The 21,319-nt window shown below is 42.7% G+C and overlaps 1 protein-coding gene across 2 annotated transcripts in view; it reads left to right on the top strand.

Annotated features, from left to right (window-relative positions):
• etnk1 (ethanolamine kinase 1) overlaps positions 1 to 21,319 on the top strand; it is a 29,700-nt gene that overhangs the window by 6,012 nt on the left and 2,369 nt on the right. The window contains exons 3-8 of one of the 2 annotated variants that reach the window (XR_006026546.1): positions 1,385 to 1,525; positions 4,036 to 4,178; positions 7,254 to 7,337; positions 7,732 to 7,892; positions 13,119 to 13,192; positions 13,407 to 13,615. Coding sequence is in view for 1 of the 2 variants with exons in the window: in XM_042079417.1 (XP_041935351.1) it covers positions 1,385 to 1,525; positions 4,036 to 4,178; positions 7,254 to 7,337; positions 7,732 to 7,892; positions 13,119 to 13,192; positions 13,407 to 13,479 (676 nt within the window). In the remaining variant the exon portion in view is untranslated. Of the gene's footprint in view, positions 1 to 1,384; positions 1,526 to 4,035; positions 4,179 to 7,253; positions 7,338 to 7,731; positions 7,893 to 13,118; positions 13,193 to 13,406; positions 16,374 to 21,319 lie in introns of those variants that run through there. The other variant, XM_042079417.1, reaches the window with a different exon arrangement.

The raw sequence follows: 21,319 nt of genomic DNA on the forward strand, positions 1-21,319 counted from the left end.
AAGGGGAAGGACATTTACTAGACAAAACTTCCAGAAGTTTCTCAGGGATGTGATTGTGACTGACCAACTAGACCACAGGAGAATGATCAGAAAACCCTGGAGGAATATTTCTTTTGACAACAGTGTATCATTTTGTCAATTGTGTCAGTTTTCTCAGCGATGTTTATCAATGTTGCACACACACACACACACACACAAATGTGTAGCCATGTTTGTGGAGTCATTGTTATACTTCTACTCTTCATAGAAACACACACACACACACACACATGCACACACACACACACACACACACACACACACACACACACACACATACATACACATACACAAATTAAAAATGTAACCATGTTCAAACACTCATGGTTCAAAAGACGCATAGTACTGAGGGACGTGTACCAACTAATACAAGTCACATAGATCTCTAGTTATTCAAAACATAGATACTATCAAATACAGACCACCCCCTCCCTCACACTCTCTCTTTCACAAACACCCAAACACATACACACACACTCACCTACACACATACACACACAAACACACAAGCACACTGTATTTTCCCTTCATTGACACCACCAAACACCAGACCATGGTCTCCTCAGATTACAGTTTCAACTAACCAGTTGCTTCCCATCCATACACACACACACACACACACACACACACACACATTCTTGCCATGCCATTTCCTTTGTGTATAGCTGCCAGTGCACAGGGTGTCATTCATAACCCCCTGCCTCTCACTGCTATCTCATGTCCAGTTCTGAGCCCCGTTTTACACAATGCTTCTATATTTACATTTACTTAGCGAAACCCTGTTCATTAGTCAATTGAGCTAATTTGAGAGGATTATCTTGGCTTTTTATCTCCTTAGGCCTAAGACACTAGAACATTCTCTTGAGTATTCAACAGGCTTTGGGCTTGTGGCAGGGAAACTTGCTGGCGAACAGTGTGAGAAGCTGGTAGAATGTATGTTATGCTGGTAATAACAAATCAAGTAATATGTGATTGGCTGAGAGCCTGAATGAAGGAATAAATGATGTTTGCTGGATATGATGTACAGCTGGATTAGGCATGCCTTGATATTATTATTATTGAGTGATGACGTGTAATCATAGACTGTATATATAGTATAGTTATATACAGTCTATGAGTGTAATGATTAGCCATAATGCTTAATGATAGCGGCAACAAGTTGTCACGCATCACTTCCAAACTTCCTCTCCCCAACCACTGCCAGAATGTAATTTCAAGTACCTCTCAGTGGAAACAAATGTACCAAATACCGGTATATTTTTAGATTGATTTATGAGTGGTTAAATTGATAAATGTTTGTAATGTAGAGTGTCAAATGTGTCTTATGTCTCTGTGTCCTTTTCAGGCTAATAGCACGGCAGCTAGCGAAGTACCACGCCATCCATGCACACAATGGCTGGGTGCCGCAGTCTGACCTCTGGTTTAGGATGGGCAAATACTTCTCCTTGGTGCCCACCCACTTCCAGGACCCAGCCCAGAACCTTAGGTACGTACAGGGAGGGAGACGGGCCGAGGGCACTTTTTAAAATATTTTTTCTCTTTTACATGTCTTGCTTGCCTGCTTTTTTGCCCTTCTCATCTTTTTGCCAATATTCTTTCTTTTGGACATTTGTTCAATTGAGTCTTTTTTTAATTTTTTTTATATCTCTTAATTTCTAAGTTTTTGTCTCTTACTTTTTGTTTATTTCCAGTCTTCTCTTTATTTGTTTTCCTTCTTTCTTATGTGGTGTGCCCCTGCATTATGTATACAAACACTGACACCTTCCTAACATCAAATGGGTATTTTGATTTCTTTCAATCTGGTTTTCGGGCAAATCACAGCACTGAAACAGCTGTTATTAAAGTTTTAAATGACATATGCCTCAAAACAGATGCAGGCAAAACATCAGTCCTAGTGCTACTGGACCTTAGTACAGCATTTTAAACGTTGATCACAACATATTATTACACAGATTAGAACACTGGGTTGGATTTACAGGTACAGTTATCTACAAGGAAGGAACTTCTTTGTTGCCATCGACAACTGTACCTTAACACAAATGTCCTTGACCTGTGGTGTTCCCCAGGGGTCAATCCTGGGGCCACTATTATTCAAACTCTATATGCTCCCACTTGGACAAATCATCAAAAATAATTTTTCATATCATAGCTATGCAGATGACACCTACATTAACTTAGCTCTGTCACCAAATGACTATGGTCCCCTTGATTTTCTTTGTCAGTGTATTGACCAAGTCAGCAATTGGATGTCTCAAAACATCCACATGAAAGCAATAAAATGCATCCTGTTGTTCAAAAACTTTCTTTTATTAAACTGTGTACACCAACAATGTTCTCAATGCTCAAGTTCATGTGTAGAGACACTGATGATACTTCGATCAAAGTTTCATGTTGTGTCAAGCCTTCTTAGTGTTTGAAAAATAGCGATTTTGACGTGATCCTGTATCAAAATAGTAGTGCCCCTAGGATTCCCATTCAAAAGGCCATTTCACCCGAAAACGACAACGCGTACGAGCTTAAAAGTGGTGCTTCAGACGTACTTATGCTTTTAAACGAAAGTTTGACTCGGGTACATTCACAAAAACACCATAGGATGCATTTTGGCAACAGTTACACTTTAAAGGCTGAAGCATGCTAAGGGAGTACCTGAAAAGGGTCATGCTACCTGCCACAAGGTTACATACCAGACTTTCTGGGCATACACCAGCAATGTCGGAGACTGCACTCACCATATTGTAAGACTGAGTATCAGCAAAATGAGTTTGGAGCATTTATTTTGAGTAAAATAACTACATTGTATTGATTAAATGACTCTGCTCCACAAGCAGACTATAGTGAAAGAACTACTTGCAGAGTAATTTTAAAAGATTTTTTTTTTGTAGCATTATTCAATAATATCAGACCTCTGAGCATTAGAATGGCCTATTCAATTCAATGGAATTTTCTGCAGCATTCTGAGAAGCTGTGTGATAAATCAAATGTCTGGCCTGGAACAAGATTGTGTAAGAGTCGTGCACACTCAGCACATCGGCAGTTTCCTTGTGCGTATGATTTTGGCCCGAGCAGCGCCGTTGTCCTCAACCACCCTGCTCTGGCCCTCAAAATATGTTTATACTGAGTCCCACAGAAGGGCTGCCAGATGAAACTACCAGTTGCTGAAAAAACATACCAGGATGGCGGTTGTGGGCCATCAAAGCCACCACACTTAACACATTCCAATGCAGGGTCATCCCAAGGTCACTCTCCAGAATGTGCCACACGGGTCCATATACCAGTGTCCAGTACACGGATCTGGCCAAACATGGGTACTGGAGGAGCAACACTGACCACAACATAGCGAAACAGAGGAAATGCATGCTTGTAATGCCCGTGCTTGAGTTTGTTTAAATGGTCAGAATGAGGTGGAGGCGAAGGCTGAATAATGCCATGCCTTTCCACTGATGGCTGAACGGTTGGAAGGGCTTTGTGTAGAATGTGAGTTATCACCTGTGGCTATTGCTGTAGTTATGTAATTATGAAAATGAATAAGAAGCACATGATAATCATCGAAATGGGCCTTGATGCTCAAAGTCCAGGTGGGAAGTCATGATTTCACGTGTGTGTGTGTGTGTGTGTGTGTGTGTGTGTGTGTGTGTGTGAGAGAGAGAGAGAGAGAATTTGGAGTTGCTTAATGCCTCCAACATTATTTGGATCTTACCAAGGAACTTGCTTTGGATCTCTTTTCTCGCTTTGGATTCTCAATCTTAATCGCTAAGCCTGACTTGTTAATAATATGTGTGTGTGTGTGTGTGTGTGAGAGAGAGAGAGAATTTGGAGTTGCTTAATGCCTCCAACATTATTTGGATCTTACCAAGGAACTTGCTTTGGATCTCTTTTCTCGCTTTGGATTCTCAATCTTAATCGCTAAGCCTGACTTGTTAATAATATGTGCACCTGTGTGTGTGTGTCTGTGTCTGTGTGTATGTATGTGTGTGTGTTTGTGCGCGTGTGCTCCAGGTTGAGCCGTGAGGTACCGAGTGCACGCTGCCTGCAGGAGGAGATGCTGTGGCTGAAGCAGAGTCTCTCTGGGCTGGGCTCTCCTGTGGTCCTCTGCCACAACGACCTGCTCTGTAAGAACATCATCTACAGCCAGACAGGAGGTGAGTACCCCACCCCTTCCCCCTTCCGTCGTGCCCAGTGTCCCACCCCACCCCACTCCAATACCCCCTCAACACTTCCAAACTCCCTCGACCCCACCCCAAAAACCCCTCCACTGCTCTCCCCGTGCCTGTGTACCTGGCCTCTCAGGTAGGCTTGGCTTCTTATGAGTTTTCCAGCCAATCACAGCTTGAGTTTGAACAGCCTCCTCCCTGTCCAGCCAATCACAGGGCCTCCTTAAGAGGGAGGATTTCCAAGTTTTTTTGGGGAAGGCTGCACTGTGTGGGGAATGTTGAAAACAGTCACTGCTACATGTAATAGAATGCAGAAGGGGTTTGTGTGTATGCTTGCACACAAGTGTGTGTGTGTGTGTGTGTGTGTTTGTTTTCATGGTGATGCTTTCATATATATTTTTTATTTTTACTTTTTACACTTGATGTTTTTTGTTGGGAATGCTTTCATTAGTACTCATTAACACAAGCCGCCGGATGATGTTTGTATGTGAGGTTGGAAAAAAGTTGCAGAGGGTCTGCACCAGAGACCCCAGTCTAGGAGGGGGACCAGGGTACTTTTGAAGGAGGGGGGGCAATAGGTGTGGGAATGGGGTTGGGGGGGGGGGGGGGGTTTCAATCTCACAGATCCTTGATTCTCTTTCCTAGGGGGTGTGTCAGCAGCCCAGGCCTGGGGGAGCACACACACGGGGACCCCACTCATCGTTTTGCGCAATCCACAGTAGAAGTACACAATGTAGAACACTATGACACCGCAGCATATAGAACATCACAACTAAGACAAACACAGTCCTGGCCTCAGGAGAACTCTCACTGTATGAGGACGGCAGCCTAGAACTCACAAGAGCCAGAGAACTCTCAGGAGAACTCACAAGAGCCAGAGAACTCTCAGGAGAACTCTCACTGTATGAGAATGGCAACCTAGAAATCACAAGGAATCACAAGAGCCAGAGACCCAGAGAGAGAGAGAGAGAAAAAGAGAGTGTGAGTGAGAGAGAGGGAGAGAGAGAGAGCTACTTCCTCTGCAAAATGTTTGAGCCCACAAAGCTTCTTCAGTCAGAGAGAAAAAGAGGGAGGTGCTTCAGTCTGTTTTTTTCTTCTTCTTTTTTAACTGGAAGAATAAAAAATAAAAAAACATCTAAAAGCTTTCCTCCCCCTGGCTAAAGAATGTTAACATGTTAGGCAGCAGCAGCCTTGCTGATTCTGGGCCTTGAGCACTTCCCCATCACTATGAGCTCGAATTACAGGCCCCTACATGCAGTCAAAACAAACCAAAAGCAATGTGTGCCGTGAAGCATCATGTCAACAAAGTTTCAGACAGAGAGAGAGAGAGAGAGTGAGAACAAAAGTTAAGATCCTCTCACCACTGGCAATGCACAGGAAACCACCAAGAGTTCTATTTGCATAGTGGCCGCCGTGACGCCCTCTGGTTGGGTGCTACACTGACCAATGGGAAAGCCTGGTTTCAGTAGGTGTGTGAACAGGAGGTGGAGAAGGGAGGTGGAGAGAAAGACGAAAAACAAAACGGAGAATTGTTTGGTGGCCGTGAAAGTGGAGGAGGATGGAGAGGAGGGCAGGGGGGGTGGAGGTGGACAGGGCTGGGCTTGGGTTGACGGGGAGTGGGGGTGTGGTGGGGGTGGGAGGGGGGTCTGTACAGTGAAGGCTGTGTGTGTTCTGTGACAGATGTAAGTGTGTTGCCCCCAAAACGGTCTCCTCCGTCTGCTGCACAGGGGCATAGCCACTGGCTGGAGGTGTTCAGTGGCGTTCCGCTAGGACCACTCTACGCCCGGTAACAACCTCACGTGTCTCTCTCTGCTGACCCAAACACACTCATACACACTCATACACACATGTTTACTGTAAGCCATAAAACTCTTCACCTATTCACCAACACACTAAAGACTGCACTGGGAAAGTACGATATATAAGTTAAATCACAAGTGTTTATTAGCTTCTGGGTAATAATGATCAGGAAATCAGTATGAAATCTGGCTATAAGTGAACATCTAATGCAGGTGACAAGAGTAAGGCTTTGTATTGTGACATCATCTCTGGCAACATCTCAGGAATGAACTCGTGATCTGCTTTGCACTGTGAGCTTCTCACCTGTAGAGGGCACTGTTGCCCACAAGTCTTTTTTTTTTCTCTCTCATTCTGCATGGCATTTTTGTTTATTAATAGAATCGCTCATCACTCAGCTTTTGCTATGTTGCCTTTTCCTGTCTTGTGTCTGATGTGTCTCTCATATCAACAGTAGAAGGACTACCTCATTTTTTTCTACTTCTTCCCTCATCTGCTGTGACCACCGTTATTGACTTGGTGTGTGTGTGTGTGTGTGTGTGTGTGTGTGTTTGAGAGAGAGAAAGAAAGAGAGAGAGAGAGTGAAAGAGACTCTGTGGTGTGCTATCTGTGGCGATAGAGTGGTCTTTTAGAAAAGTTGGCCAACTTACAATATCTCCCTCAACCTTTAAGTCAGTCTTTCTCTACTTTTCCCATGACCAACTCATGACAAAAGTTCTTCATCCCCTTGTTGCTTAGATACAGCAAACATGCCCTTTCCAACAATCCCTGTGTTTTATTGCACAGTTCTTTAACATTTTCCAGAAAGACCCCTTCTGGCCTAACTCAGCATGACTGCAGCCGTGCCAACAAGTTTGTGCTAGTCTGTCTTTCTATCTGTCTGTGTGTGTTTGCAAAGCTGTGTGTCTGAAATGCCTCTCTAACTGCATCTGCCTCCTGTATTCAGCATGTATGCACTCTGTGTGTGTGTGTGTGTGTGTGTGTGTGTGTGTGTGTGTGTGCGTGTGCATGGGTGTGAATTTTGCATATCAAATGCCACTCTTAACGACACCTGCCTCCTCTTTCCAGCATGCAAACCCTTACTCCGTCCTCACCAGACAAAAAGGCCTCTCTCACTCACCAACATGGAGATCACCTTGCCTCCAGTCCCTGAGTTTAGCTGACATGATTGCTAGAGCTCTCCCATGTACCACATTCCAGGGCAGAGCCAATGTGTGTCTGAGACTCCAGTGCCTCTCTTTCTAAACACTCTGCCTCTTTTCACAGGAAATGTCAAGTTCATTGACTACGAGTATGCAGGCTACAACTACCAGGCCTACGACATCGGAAATCACTTCAACGAATTTGCAGGTAGTGCACCTTGTAAAGATATTAGTGATAGCTAATAGATTAATATATTAACCATGACACAACACATATAAGTGCATACATGTATGATGATAACTGGATAGCTGTAATAGAAATATAATACACTGTATAAATTATAGCTGAAAGTAGGCCCCTTCCCCAGTGTGAATGTTACTGGTCTCTCCTTGCTACTGCCATCTGCTGACACTGTGGTGGTACTGCATTCATATTGCCAATTTTTGAAATCCTGTTGATGAATAACTTGTTATATAGAAATACAAGAGGTAAAAGAAAACTACTACACAATCAAGACCAGTCTTAAAAATAAAACAAACAAACAAACAAAAAAAGCATTTGTGGTATGGCTAAATGGGTGGGTTTCCTGTGTGATTGACAGGTCTGAGTGATGTGGACTACAGCCTGTACCCTGGGCGATGTCTGCAGCTGCAGTGGCTCCGGGCCTACCTGGAGGCTTACAAGGAGCACAAGGGGCAGGGCGGCCTGGTGACCGATACCGAGGTGGAGGTGCTCTATGTGCAGGTCAACCGCTTCGCTCTGGTGAGTACACACAATATGACACTCTCCATGACCCCAACCTTTGACCCCACCCAGCCACCACACACTCACACACACACATCCACTCTCTCTCCAGTGTATGCATACAGCCCACAGATGAAAGGCTTTTCACTCTGCTCGACACCAGTTATAAGTTAATGTACCGTCAGAATACAATGAATAATTTATTGGTGATGCCTTTATGAATTATTGTTACAGTTAACAAGCTAAATGCAACAAAGTATGTGAACAGCTTTTTTAAAAGACTCAGTGGCCTGGATAAATTCCTTAGTAACTAACTTATGACCTCTATCTAACTTATTAACACAGTTAATATTTTACATCAACCGCTCAATAGTATCATACCAACTATGACTTTAACGCTACAGTGCACAAACCACAATCATGTAATTCCATATTAGAGGGTAGGCCTACCATGTAATGTCACAGAGCTGTCTCTCTCCAAGGGGAAAATCTGTTAGTGAAGACCAGTGCTACTGTGTTTATAATGTCCACACAGCAATGTTGAAGCACCACTTGGCCGCAGCCCCCCACCCCCCCACCCCCCAACACACACAGCCCACAGTTCCAGTGAGGGATTAAGTGTTTGATCAGCCAAGGAAGGCCGTCATTTTAAACCACCCTGACCTTTCTAATTGCTTATCCATTTTTTTGGGATTAAACATTAGCTTTGAAGTCTGGTTACCACAGTGATGGCTTAACCGAGGGAAACAGGTGGAGTACTAAAGTTGGTGTACGAGGTCACACTTCAGCTAATTACTTCTAGTACCTTCTTTTTGCATAAAAAACTGAATCTGTTTTTACTGACACTAGTTTACCAAAATAATGCAATTACCTTCATGACAAGCGGAAGTATTTCTAACGGATGATTAAGTCAGGGAGAGAGCAGTATAAGACACACCACTGCAGTGTTGACCACAGCAGTTAGGACCAGAAAACATTACATTACATTTAGCAGACACTTCTTGACCAAAGTGACTTACATATGTCAGCTATATTACAAGGGATCACATTGTCCCCAGATCAACTTGGGGTTAAGTGCCTTGCTCAAGGGCACAACGGTGGAAGCCGTGGATTGAACCGACAACGTTCAGGCTACTGCACGCTAGCCCAGCTCCTTAACCACTACACTACACACTTCAAAAGTCTATATTTAGACTGTTGTCTTTTATTTTCTCTGTATAATCTGTTGGAACACAGTCAGCAGTGGTGGAGGAAGTACTGAAACTCAGTACTTAAGTAAAAGTACAAATAAGCAAAGAAACTTTTACTTTAGTAAAAGTAAAAGTACCACAATGACGACCCTACTTAAGTAAAAGTAAAAAGTACCTGCTTTTAAATGTACTTTAAGTATTAAAAGTAAAAGTATTTGCATAATGATTTATTCTTTTAATATCTACATTCTAATAAAAACATTATTATGGGCTTTGTGACATTTTAATTAAGCTAGTTTTAGGTTATACTAGGCTAGATAGTTTTAAGCTAATGTACAGTAATTGTGCTTACCATCTGTGGCACAGTTTACATTCTGACTTACAATTCTGGAGAATGTAATTCTGGTTATCTACTAGGGTGATCTGCTAAGTTAATTTAATATCATTCAGCAAAACACCTTAAGTTTAACGGGGTAGACAAGGGAAACGTCCGATAGATCCTAATGCCAATTCTGCTGGTCCCAATTGAACAGAAAAGTTGTTGAGAAAGATGTCTTTATGATGAGGTTCAGTTTCACTTGCACAGACGCGCATAGACATAGAACGAGTGCGCACATTACTACCCCCCAATTTTAGCTTCTTTATTTGATTACACACAATTACGAAATATTTCCTAATCTGGAAAATGTTTAGTTTTTGGCCAGCGGTTCTATAATAGTCTACCATTCATTTGTGCCTCAAATGATCAGACGTGTGACAGACGCTTGACCATAGCCTGTAACTTCGCTGCTCCGCGGACTAGCAATCTCATCGGGGAGGAGGCCTTAACGCTGCAGATAATAGAGAGAAAGGCAAGCATTATGCTCGGGGCACAGAACACATTTGCATGTCCAGTGTAGCCATGGGTCTGGTGAATATACTGTAGCCTACAGAATGCAGATGGCTACAAGCTCACGCTTTGCCTGGTCTAGACTAGAAGTCTATGTTTCAAAGGGGCACGTAGTGCTCTAGAATCTCAACCCAGCCCCCTGGTAAAACAAACGTGTTTGTCAGAGACAAAAAAACTGATCATAAAATGTAGCCTAACGTAAAAAGGAACGATGGTGTTGTAGAAATGTAGCGGAGTAAAAGTACAAATAATTGCTGCAAAATGTAACGAAGTAAAAGTCAAAAGTATGCACTATAGATTCTACTTAAGTAAAGTACAAATACGTGGAAAATTTACTTAAGTACAGTAACAAAGTATTTGTACTTCGTTACATTCCACCACTGACAGTCAGTTTTTGGTTGTTATCGACTGAAGATTTATTGAGCTAACCGGAAATTCTTCTAAAACACCATGTCGTTACAACTTGCACTATAACTTGTCAGAAAACGAAAAGCATGTCTCTGATTACTGAAGTCAGTGGAACTTATTACGCCTATCTTTACAAAGTCACCACAAAGGTCACTTCCTGCTTTACAGGAAACTCTTAATTAGGTGTATGTGTTTGTTCGCACTCACGTGTCGACTGTCTCTTTTATTCTTCCAAGAATTCCATCTATGCTCTTTCAAGTCTACGAAACGAGATTGGCCCTTCAAACGAGCAAAACATCATTAAAAGATGTAATTCCTCCCTCAAACTTTCATACGTTCAAAATTAAATAGACAATAGACAAACAGCCTTTCCGTTCAATCAACAGGACTGAGAGGGCAAGCAATTGTTTGGAAAAGATTTTTCAATTTTCCCCCTATTTTGTCAACATTCCATGAAGACAGCGCCAGCTAGATTGCCTCAGCCTCATCAACTACTGTGATGAGAGAATGCATTTGAGAGAATAGTCAAACTAACCCCCTTCCTTCAGCCACTCCTCCTCCTCTCCTCCAGCTGAGTTATTCGACCTTGACTACAAAGGACATGGAGGACAAAATGACTTGGTGGTTAACTCCTTAGTCGAGATCCCCTCAGTATTGTTCTTCTTTGAAGAGCACCAAGGCCTCATCCTGTTATTGGAAGTGCAGTTAGTACGCAGGCACGTGTGAGTCCTTCACCAAGTGGAGTTATGACGAATTGAATAGCAGCATTTTTTGTTTGCTCATAATTGGAATTTGGAAAAAAATGTGTCTTTACTTTGTGAAAGGTCAGTACTCACTCTGTGGTATTTTAAAGGTTTATTTAATTTTTCCGTGAGGTTGGTGGCTCGAGCTGAGTGCCCCCTGACGTGGCTGGTTGGATAGTGCACATCATTTCTTGAGAGCTCACAAATGCCTCGGCTGTTTTGGGAAGGTAGTGGGGTTTTGTTGATAAAACACGTGCTCTGACCTTTTAAGGCCTGTTTGAGGAAGTTGAGTTTTCTGGCGCGCAGAATTTGCTTGTTCCACACCAGAGGAAAAGCCCGAGAGTGCGAGAGGAGAGAAGAAAACGAGGAAAAAATAATATGAGAAACTGCCTGGTCATCGTTATTTAATACGAAATCCCCAAAAGGGAAACGCGACGTGGAGAGCGTGTTGCTCTCTTCTAATGATCCCGACCTGACATTTGCCATATCTGTGAGTGCAAAGGATTCTGGGGGTTTTGTGAAACATGTGCCACATTCTACAAGTATCAGGGCTTTCAAAAGGTTGTGACACCCAACCTACGCATTTAGCAAACCTGGTAGGTCTGTCTGGAAAAACAAACAAAGCTCAGTACTCGCGCTTTTTCCATCGATTTAGACTGACTTGCTGAATTTCCATAAAGGGTGATTGATTCTATCACTGAAATATTTTTTAACAAAATTCAATTATTTTATATGGCAAGTAAAGTGCTGCATGCCTTGTCGCTTAGTTCATTCACTACCATGCTGAATGTTCAACTGACTAAACAATTGATTCTAAGGATTAAGTAGGGATAATATGGTGTGAGCTCAATTTAATTTTGTCCTTGATCCTAAAAAGATCAAGAATGCAGTTTTGTTGATGTTAGGAGCCAGAGTCTAGGTCTTTGAGCTTGATTTTTTTTTAATTGAATCTGGACTTTCCTGAGTTGTTAAAATAACTGTGTATTAAGTAAGTAGGAATTTGACCTTGACTTGACCTAGAGTGACTCCAGATAGATACTATAATGACTCTTTGTAGTATTCTAAAGAAGACTTGGTAACACTTTACTCGAAGGTATCTACATAAGAGTGACATGACACTGTCATAACCCTAAAACTAACCCTACCCCTAACTTGTCATGACAAAAAACGAATGACGCTTTGACAGAAGCGTTATGTCATAAACATTTATGACTTGTTTATAATGTTTATGACATGTTCGTGACAGTGTCATGTCACTCTTATGTAGATACCTTTAAGTAAAATGTAACAGAAGACTTTACTATTAGATATAAAAATACTGCGCTTATATTCTCAGAAATGCCATGTTTTTCTGTATGCCTCCACTTCAGAATTGTAATCATCATCATTGTAGCAGTAGTATCAGAGAGAAAGATGTCCATACTTATTGGAGAAGGGCCTCCTGCTGCCCTGGCAGCACAACATGTCTTAAAATGTCACAACATGAGGGACATGGTATAGAAAAGAAAAAAAAGACCTGTCTGTGTTAACAGACACATACATGTTCCTGTGCACAAATATATACATATATATGTACTCACGGACCCACACACGCACGCGGACACACACCCACACACACACTCACTCATATGCTATTGTTGATTCTGTCTTCACGTGTTTACCTGCATTGCTGTATGTCTATTTTCTTTCTTTTGTGACTCTACTGTGTTATCTCTAACACTGGCTTTGGCAACACTGTATCTAAACAGTCATGCTAATAAAGCTCCTTTGAATTGAATTGAGAGAGAGCGAGATAGAAAGAAAGTGATTGCACTGAGTGAAGAGATGACTATGATGTGCTTTTGTAAGCTCTCTCAGCATGCATGGTAGCAGCATGACATCAATATGATGTTTAAGGAAATGTCTCCAGTGCTGTTTTTGATTTGCCATGGGCTGTATGGTGACTAGCATGCCATGGACAAGTATGGCGGAGCCCCAGTTCATTGTTTTCCCTCTTGTGTCTCCTCTCCTGTAGGCGTCACATTTCTTCTGGGGCCTCTGGGCCCTCATTCAAGCCCAGTACTCCACCATTGACTTTGACTTCCTGGGGTGAGTTCCTAACAAAGGCCTTTACCATCATTCACTGTATTCTGCATCTACGTAATCTTCGGTTTTATGTTGTAGTTCAGTAACGGTTTTCTGGTAATAGGGCTGATCTCTCTCTTTCTCTTTCTCTTTCTCTTTCTCTCTCTCTCTCTCTCTCTCTCTCTCTCTCTCTCTCTCTCTCTCGTCTGTCTCTTTCCCTCCCTCTCATCCACCTCAGATATGCCATTCTTCGCTTCAGCCAGTACTTTAAGATGAAGCCCGAAGTGATGGCCCTGAACTTTCCTGAATAAACCCGAAGACAACTGTGGCCTCTCCCCAGAGAGTGCTGTGCCCTCTGAAGAACAGCTTCCCCTAGTGGACACCATGGCCAACTGCATCATTGCCCTACTACTGGTCTCAACACACCCATAACATCACCACAAAAAAGTCTTTCGCAGACACACACTCCACACTTCTCAGATTATAAACACACTGTACAGAACCACTAAACTGAACTAACACAAACGCACCCACACGCGCACACACACACACACGCACACACACACACACACACACACACACACACAGTTTAAAGGATTGACCAGCACACCTCCCGTTATAAAGGGCACAGAGAGGACTGGCCCCTACAGACCTCCCTCACACTTTTGCTTCCGGTTCTGTCATGCCACAACGCCTGGCACCGGACCAACCTCGAATACGCTCTCACCGGACCACGATACTTAGCCAAGCCAACTGGACCAACTGGACTCCCTCCCCCTCCCCTCTATGAAACAGCTACACCTGTTTCTCACTTTGTTTGACCGGTCCACATAAGGCCTTTTCTAATCCTATGTACTTCTACACTGATGAGTTATAGATGATAAATAACAAGACTTGGGGTTTGGGCCAATGACCACTAGTTTTGTGAGTTTTGTGAACGAACTCCACCTTAGTTCTGTATGTTTACACGCGTCTGTGAGAAGGGATTTGGCGTCCAGCAAGCGGCTATCTGTTAGCGGTGTGAGTGTTAGCGATGATAATGTGTGTTACTGTAAGTGGAAAGGGCAGATACAGCTGCAGTGGCTTGCGCATCTGCGTTCACAGAAAGACATGGAGATTGTGAAACGCTATGGTTATCTGTTACTGCGGTGATGGGATATGTGTTATTTGTTTCGGTTGAGGTTGTGTGTTTTGTTTTGTCTTACTGTGCTGTATGTTTAAATGCAGTCAAGGTGTCATGCATTAATCAGGGACCAATGGCTTGCAGAAGATAATATTTCTGTTTTTATTTCTCTTTCTTTGAGAAAGGTATTTTTGTCATTTCCTGTTGACGAATCACTGTGATCCTCAGAAACTAAACGGTTTTGGGTTTTATAGTTTTTTTGTCACCTTTTTCATCTTCCCCACCCACCTCCTTTCTTTTCACTTGCTTCCTTGTTTTCACTGTGCTGGGGTGAAGAGTTAAGGTGATGGTACCTGGGGAGACATTTTGAACAATGTTACTGGACAGTCACATGACCGGTTCCTAGTGTTCCGATTGGATGGCAGAGACAAGTTGCCCCACTGACAATTAAGGATCCTCAGATTGAAAAACAAATGTGACCCAGAAACCCTGCCAAAATGTTGCCCTGTGTATCCTTGCCATCTTGCACTGTACTTTTACAGAGAGAAAAGCTCCCTCTTAGAAGTTAGTTAGACTTAGTCCGTGCCCTCATGGCCGTCTGAGTCTGGCCCAGGTCTGGCTCTGACCCAGCTCAATTCTGGTTCTGATCTGGGCTAGATTTGTTCCAGTGGTCACTGCCATGAGGACCAGGAAACCTACACCAAAGTGCTGAACTGTTTTTGCTTGTACATACTGCACATTGTATTTTTCCACCTAGAATGAACAATGTATATTGACTTTTTAAGATGACAAAGTGGAAGAGGCAGTTTTTTTTTTATACCTATTTAAATGAAACTGTGTTTTGAGAGGACTTTTGCAGGTGTGTAGGCGTGTGTCTGTACTGGATGTTGTGTACAGTTTGGTTGCCTTATTGAAAAAGACCATTGTTCATTTTAATGCCCAACAACATTTGCAGTTCGGTAGATGACGGTCGTTATGGTGACTGGAGGAAGGGTGGCACATCTCACTGTGAGGCCTTGTGGTGAGTGATATTATGAACACGTTTGACCCTCACCTCGACCCTTACTGGACACAATAACATCACAGTGTCAAAAGCACAAGTGCCACCCCATGACTCCTGTACGACGTCATATGTGACATGATGCCATGACGACCAGGTAGTTATTTTTAGAGAATGCACTTTGAAGCTGATGACTGATCACACACACACACACACACACACACACAAGTACACTGTGTGTGTGTGTGTGTGTGTGTGTGTGTGTGATGGGGTAGTGAGTGCTCTAATGAGTATCTAACGATTCACCTCTCTCGCTTCTCATGTTTGTACTGGAGAATCTTTTCCTTGTTTCTGTTATGGACCTAGAATGAGATTCATGACTATGCCTCAGATTTCCACATTGCGCTTATTCTAACGTCTTCCTTTCTTTCTTTATGACAACATCTTGTTTTTCTACCAAAATGAGTGTATGACTTCCATTTGAGTGGTGCTTTGAAATCATTCCAAGCACCTGACTGCTAGCCCTGTTCAAGCCTCTTCTCTGTAGCAAACATTCCACCTGGAATGTTGAAAGGGCTTGTCCCCCTTATCTCTCACACTCTTTGACACACGTGCACACACACACAGACAGTACACATACACACACACACACACAGAGGAATACACGCTTTCTGTCATTAAGAATCCAAATACCTTCTTCATTATATGTTTGGACCATAATATCTGACCCTCATCCATTGTAAAGGCAAACTTGTTCAGCCAAACTTGTTCAAAAGCATCTCTGTTGAGCTTTTCTCTTTGTCAAAAAAGGCCCTAAGAAATTACTCTATGGCATGTATAGCTTATGTGGATATGTACAGAATGAATATCTTATTTGGCTTGACTTGTGATGAATGTGAAAAACTGTAAGAAGTGTACATAGAAAAGTTTCATGCTTTTTTTTTCTAAGTAGCCTATGCTATCAAGTGAAATAATCGGGAATTTTAAACTAGTGATGAAAAGTAACGGAGACTGTGAAGTATGTATCATTTGATTTTTCTGTATACAAGTGCTTGGAATTAAAATAAAAAATAACTACCCAATCTTTGCATTGTTCTATTTTCTGTTTAATTTGTCATAAATGAAAAAAGATGCAGCAGAAATTGAACTAGCTGTCAGCAATTCTTATTAAAGAGGTATGGCGTGAAAGTACACAATACAGAAATACAGTAAAAGAAAGTTTCTCTAATCAAAACGTTTCTCTCTCTTCCTCCCCTCTCTCTTACAAACACACACACACACTTTTCTGCATTTCATCCATGCGAGAGGCAAAGTATAACAATACATCCAAACAGAATTGGCAGATAATTCTGTATCTCGTTTGTCTTATTATGTGTGTGAAGTTTTTATTTATTTATTTGGTGGAATGTAATAATTACAACAGCCTTGCCGTTCTCTCAGTCAGTAATTGAATTATACCACCCCACCCCCATCCCCCTCTCTTACTCACACACACACCCCCCAAGGGTTTCTGTCTTAATTATGAGATTCAATATTGTATGTCGACGCGATAGCTAATTTTCATTTCACTTAGGGTCACAATTGAATTCTCAGCTGAAACGCTCACTGCGCAATGCTGTGCGAAACTGACCTCACATACACAAAAACAGGCTACAATATGGCTTTCAGGGTACTAGGTTGTTCATTAGTGGTTAAGTATTACACCAGTTTATTCAGCAAACATCACACCTGTTTTGAAGTATGCACACAGACAATATTGTATCCTACAGTGTATTGTGTCATGCCATTTGTTCATTAGTAATTGGGTGTTCCTATTAAACAAGATAGAAGTTTTTTTCTGTTGTTGATGGCTTTTTTGCCCACAAAGGTTGCTTTGTGATTTTGTTTTTGATGGTAAATAGGCTTGGTTGTTGATTGGCTGCTGTGGGATATCCCCTACCTAGCTAAGGTGATGGTACCTGGGAACTTTGTCTGGAAAGACTGAGCATACACTAACGTAGTTGAGCCATATTATCTGTCTGATTCCATGGTCCATAACTGTTTGCTTATGTTAATGTTGACATTTCCACCAAATATGATGCCATAAGGGGGCGCACACGCACTATTATTACAACGATTTTTCCAAAACCTGTGAGACTCGTGGGACGAAGCTGACTGTGACAAATGGATTAGCTCTTAGGGCAATGGAGCGTATCACCGTTATACATACTGACACAGTGCCGCTGGATTACATTGACGATAGTAGTGCCATCTTAAAGGCGAGCAAAATAAGCCTGAAAGCAGATAACAATGCCGTTAGCAGAGAGAGAGGGGAAGCGGGTCAGAGCGTTCATTTATCTTGATTAAATGTGCCAACCTAATTACTAGCGGAGGAAACAGTAATTAGCACAAGTTTCACCTCGTTAATCACAAAAAGGCTCCTTCACTCTATTTTTATCTGATTAATGGCTGTTTAAAGCGTGGTGGGATATTTATATTTTTGGGTAATTGTACACAGCTTGCAAGCGCTCCACTTTCCGTCTCGCGGTAACCTCATTATGCTTCTCCATTGTTTTATCGAAAGACTTGTTAGTGCTAATTGTGTATCGCCGCCGTCAAAGAACATCTTTTAAAACATGCGTTGGAGCTGATGACTAACATTATGACCTGAACGTTCCTGCCAGCATAATTGCTGAGAGGACGCATTTTATACAGTGTTTTAATCAGACAGACACAGGATGTGCCAAATTAAAAAGCCTTGGCTTAATGACAATATAACGCGTGGGCTATTGCAACAACATGGGTGAACAATAAGATAAGTTTTGTAGAGTTGTTGGTGTTTGGTGTAGGCCTTAGCGCAACTCTCTACCCATTGCACCAGCCCTGAATTAATCTGTAAGTGTCAATACTTGGACGGTGGGAATATGGTCAGGCCTTTGGTCGAGATGCATCAAAGCACACAAATGAAGAGTGTGTGATGAAAACCACTTGCCTATTTTTTTGTTTCTCCTGGGATATCTGCTGGCTTGCTTTGCCGCCTGCGAATGGCGGGGATTCTTTTGAATCAAAGATGAGATAGAAGAAAAAAACATCTGTCAGCAGCCAGATGTTACATTTTCCCCCACCCGCTTTGCCAAATTCTCTCTTCCATTTGAGGCCTTATTGCATCCTGGCAAAGACAGATTCTACACAATATGCTGCATAATGGACTAGGATCAAAGTCACAATTGACGGTCTGAGAGATCCTGAATCAGATTAAAATAAAATCGCTGCGACAATATGAACAGCTGGTCATAAACCCGCCAGATAAAGATATTGTTGCAGATTACCGGGGCTATTACAATGCGAACAGCTGCCGCTGGAGAGGATAAATACAATAGGCTCAGAAGTGGAGAGGGATAAAGCGCCGAGCGGGGAAAAAAGAAAAACATGTGTTCTCATCACAAAGGGATTGCCATCCTCAAACGCTTTACACCCCGGAATCCTCCTGGATCAAACGGGCTTTACATCACTTCGCCGCTCAACACTTAACTCTTGTCGAGCCCTGTCGGGCTAATCTGTGTTATTTTGTCATCATGGTAGGCCCATACCAAAGCAGCGATTGTCAGCGAGCCTGGCTTCTGTTGGCCACGTCAAATAATGGATACAATCCTTTTGTTGTGAGTCTATCGGCCCCTCCCTTAATTCCATAACACTACAATAAATGCATTGGTATTAAATCACCACTGTCGCCGAGAGAAAGGAGGCATTGTGTGGAAGGCCTTAAATGAGCGAGGTTTCAAAATGCGTAACAGAGACTGCTGTTGGAAATTCTCACACAGCTCACACAGTTTGCATCACTCTCCCTCTCTCTCTCTCTCCCACTCTCTCTCTCTCTCTCTCTCAGTAAGTTTTGCCTAAATGTGCCCTTATTTCCCTAGCCACTCAGAGCTGTCTTGAGCGCAGACACAGGATGCTTCCGCGGCCGCCGTCTCTCCACAAGCGCTGTGGTCATCATTAGATTTCAGCGCCAATGCAATTAGACCAGCCCGCCTCGCCCACTCTGCATCTCCCCCCGAGCGTCCAGCGCAGACGCCTGCTGACTCCCGACCATTTCAGCACCTCAACAATTAGGCCGTCCAGCCGAAGAAGATCCTCGAGAAGCAAGCCTGACAAACATCTGGAGAATGAAGAGCCGTTAAACGCGTGCCAGTAGTAGGCTACCCCAGGCGCTTAAGAGAGGCCTCGATAAATTTAGAATTGGGAATGACAGTGCTAATAAGCAAACATTGAATTGCGTAAAATTACTGTGTACAAGCTTGTGGAGGCATAGCAACATCACATAAGCTGTGAGTAGTCTGCGCTCTCTCTCTCTCTCTCTCTCTCTCTCACACACACACACACACACACACACACACTGGCCGTTTGGGATATTATGTAGCCTACATTAATAAGTTGAGGTCATATCTAATGGAAAACACCAACTAATACAAGCATTTAAGCATTTTATTCAAACAACAATCTTATATTGATTACAAGAAAAATCAAGTGGCGGTCAGTGTTGTTTGGCACATATTTAATCCTGATGCCCTGATGTGATGTGAATTATACCACACATTACACACATTCATTTCCTCCACACATTCATTGGCCAAGTGTTTGGCCGTGTTTGGGAAATATGCAGGTACGTTGCTATGGATATAAACCACAGAAGACATGACCTCAGTGTTAAAATGCTGAACTCTGAAGGTGCCAACGTCTCCGTGTTTCCCTCAGACTGGCATTCGTTGGCCACATGGTCGTTTTAGCTTTATTAGAGGGATGGAAAAGAACCTGCGATTTGGAGAGCTTAACCAGGGCAAAAACACCGACCGAACTTTCCCCTGCACTTCATAAACCAACCAAGAGGTGACAGCAGCGAACCATCTAAACTGCTCGTGGTGGACAACCGACCATACGCCCGAGACGGACTTCTCCGTGGACTCCATCATGGGACAAGCTAGGAGTACCTTTCTATTACACTGTGAGATGCGTCCAAAAACGCAACATAAATGAACTGCTTGTAAAATGTTGAACTTCAGTGCAGTAAAGATATTGATAGGCCTATTAGACTCAATTTTTATAAATGTTTATCATGTTCATTTCTGCAATATGACGTTAGCTAAACTGTTTGAACTAAATGTAATAGTCTGGCAGAATTTTGATGCCAATACGCTTGCCTATAGTTAGCAGTGGCATGTAACATAATATATTCTCATAGCCTACTTTCTCGGTAAATGTATGTCTTTATTTTTCTAAGCTATTACAAATGCCTATTGAACCCGGAGTGCTGTTAGTACACATAGCTTATTAACATCATATTATTTACATTTATTCAGAATAATAATTGATTCAGACATTTCCTCGCCATCTCTCTATTTTTGCCATCTGCATGAGAATGTGAGAGAGGAGTGTGAAGAGGAGAGGAGGCAGACAAGGAGAGATGAAGAGGAGGAGAGACTGAAATCCCTCCATTTTCCCCACATTCTAAAGCCTGTTTCATCCAGCTATGTAGGAAATCGCATACATGCTACAGTGCTCACAGCTACTCTCACACAGAAGGAAAGAAAATCCTAACAAAAATATATACGCCTGTTAATTCACATGATGTAGTTTAGTTATTCAGGGGAGAGTGACGCCATTGCTGAAACTAATTTCTGTTTTTCCAGCAGTATTATGGCACTCTGGACAAAAGTCCCCGAAATAGGACAATGGGCCCCATTCTTAAGGGCAAGGCCTTTTGGTGAGTTTCTGCACACACAGCCTCTCCCAGCGGCCGAGAGAGAGACCGGCTCAGCTCGTTGGGATTGCTGGGGTGTCGTCGTCGTCGCACTATTACCTCTCTGAGGATCTAGGGCCGGAGGAACAATAGGCCATCTATGCCCCCTTTTTTTTCGCAAAAGGGTGGAGGGCGGGTGGGCTTTCCCCAGGAGAGCGCAACCTCGTCGCCCCAGGCTTAGCAAATCAGAGCTGGGGAAAGTTTGCTTTGGACTGGGCCCTAGTTAGCTGGGATCCTTTTCTTTTCTTTTTT

This window comes from Alosa sapidissima, chromosome 22 (genome assembly GCF_018492685.1).
Source record: "Alosa sapidissima isolate fAloSap1 chromosome 22, fAloSap1.pri, whole genome shotgun sequence".
NCBI lineage: Eukaryota > Metazoa > Chordata > Actinopteri > Clupeiformes > Clupeidae > Alosa > Alosa sapidissima.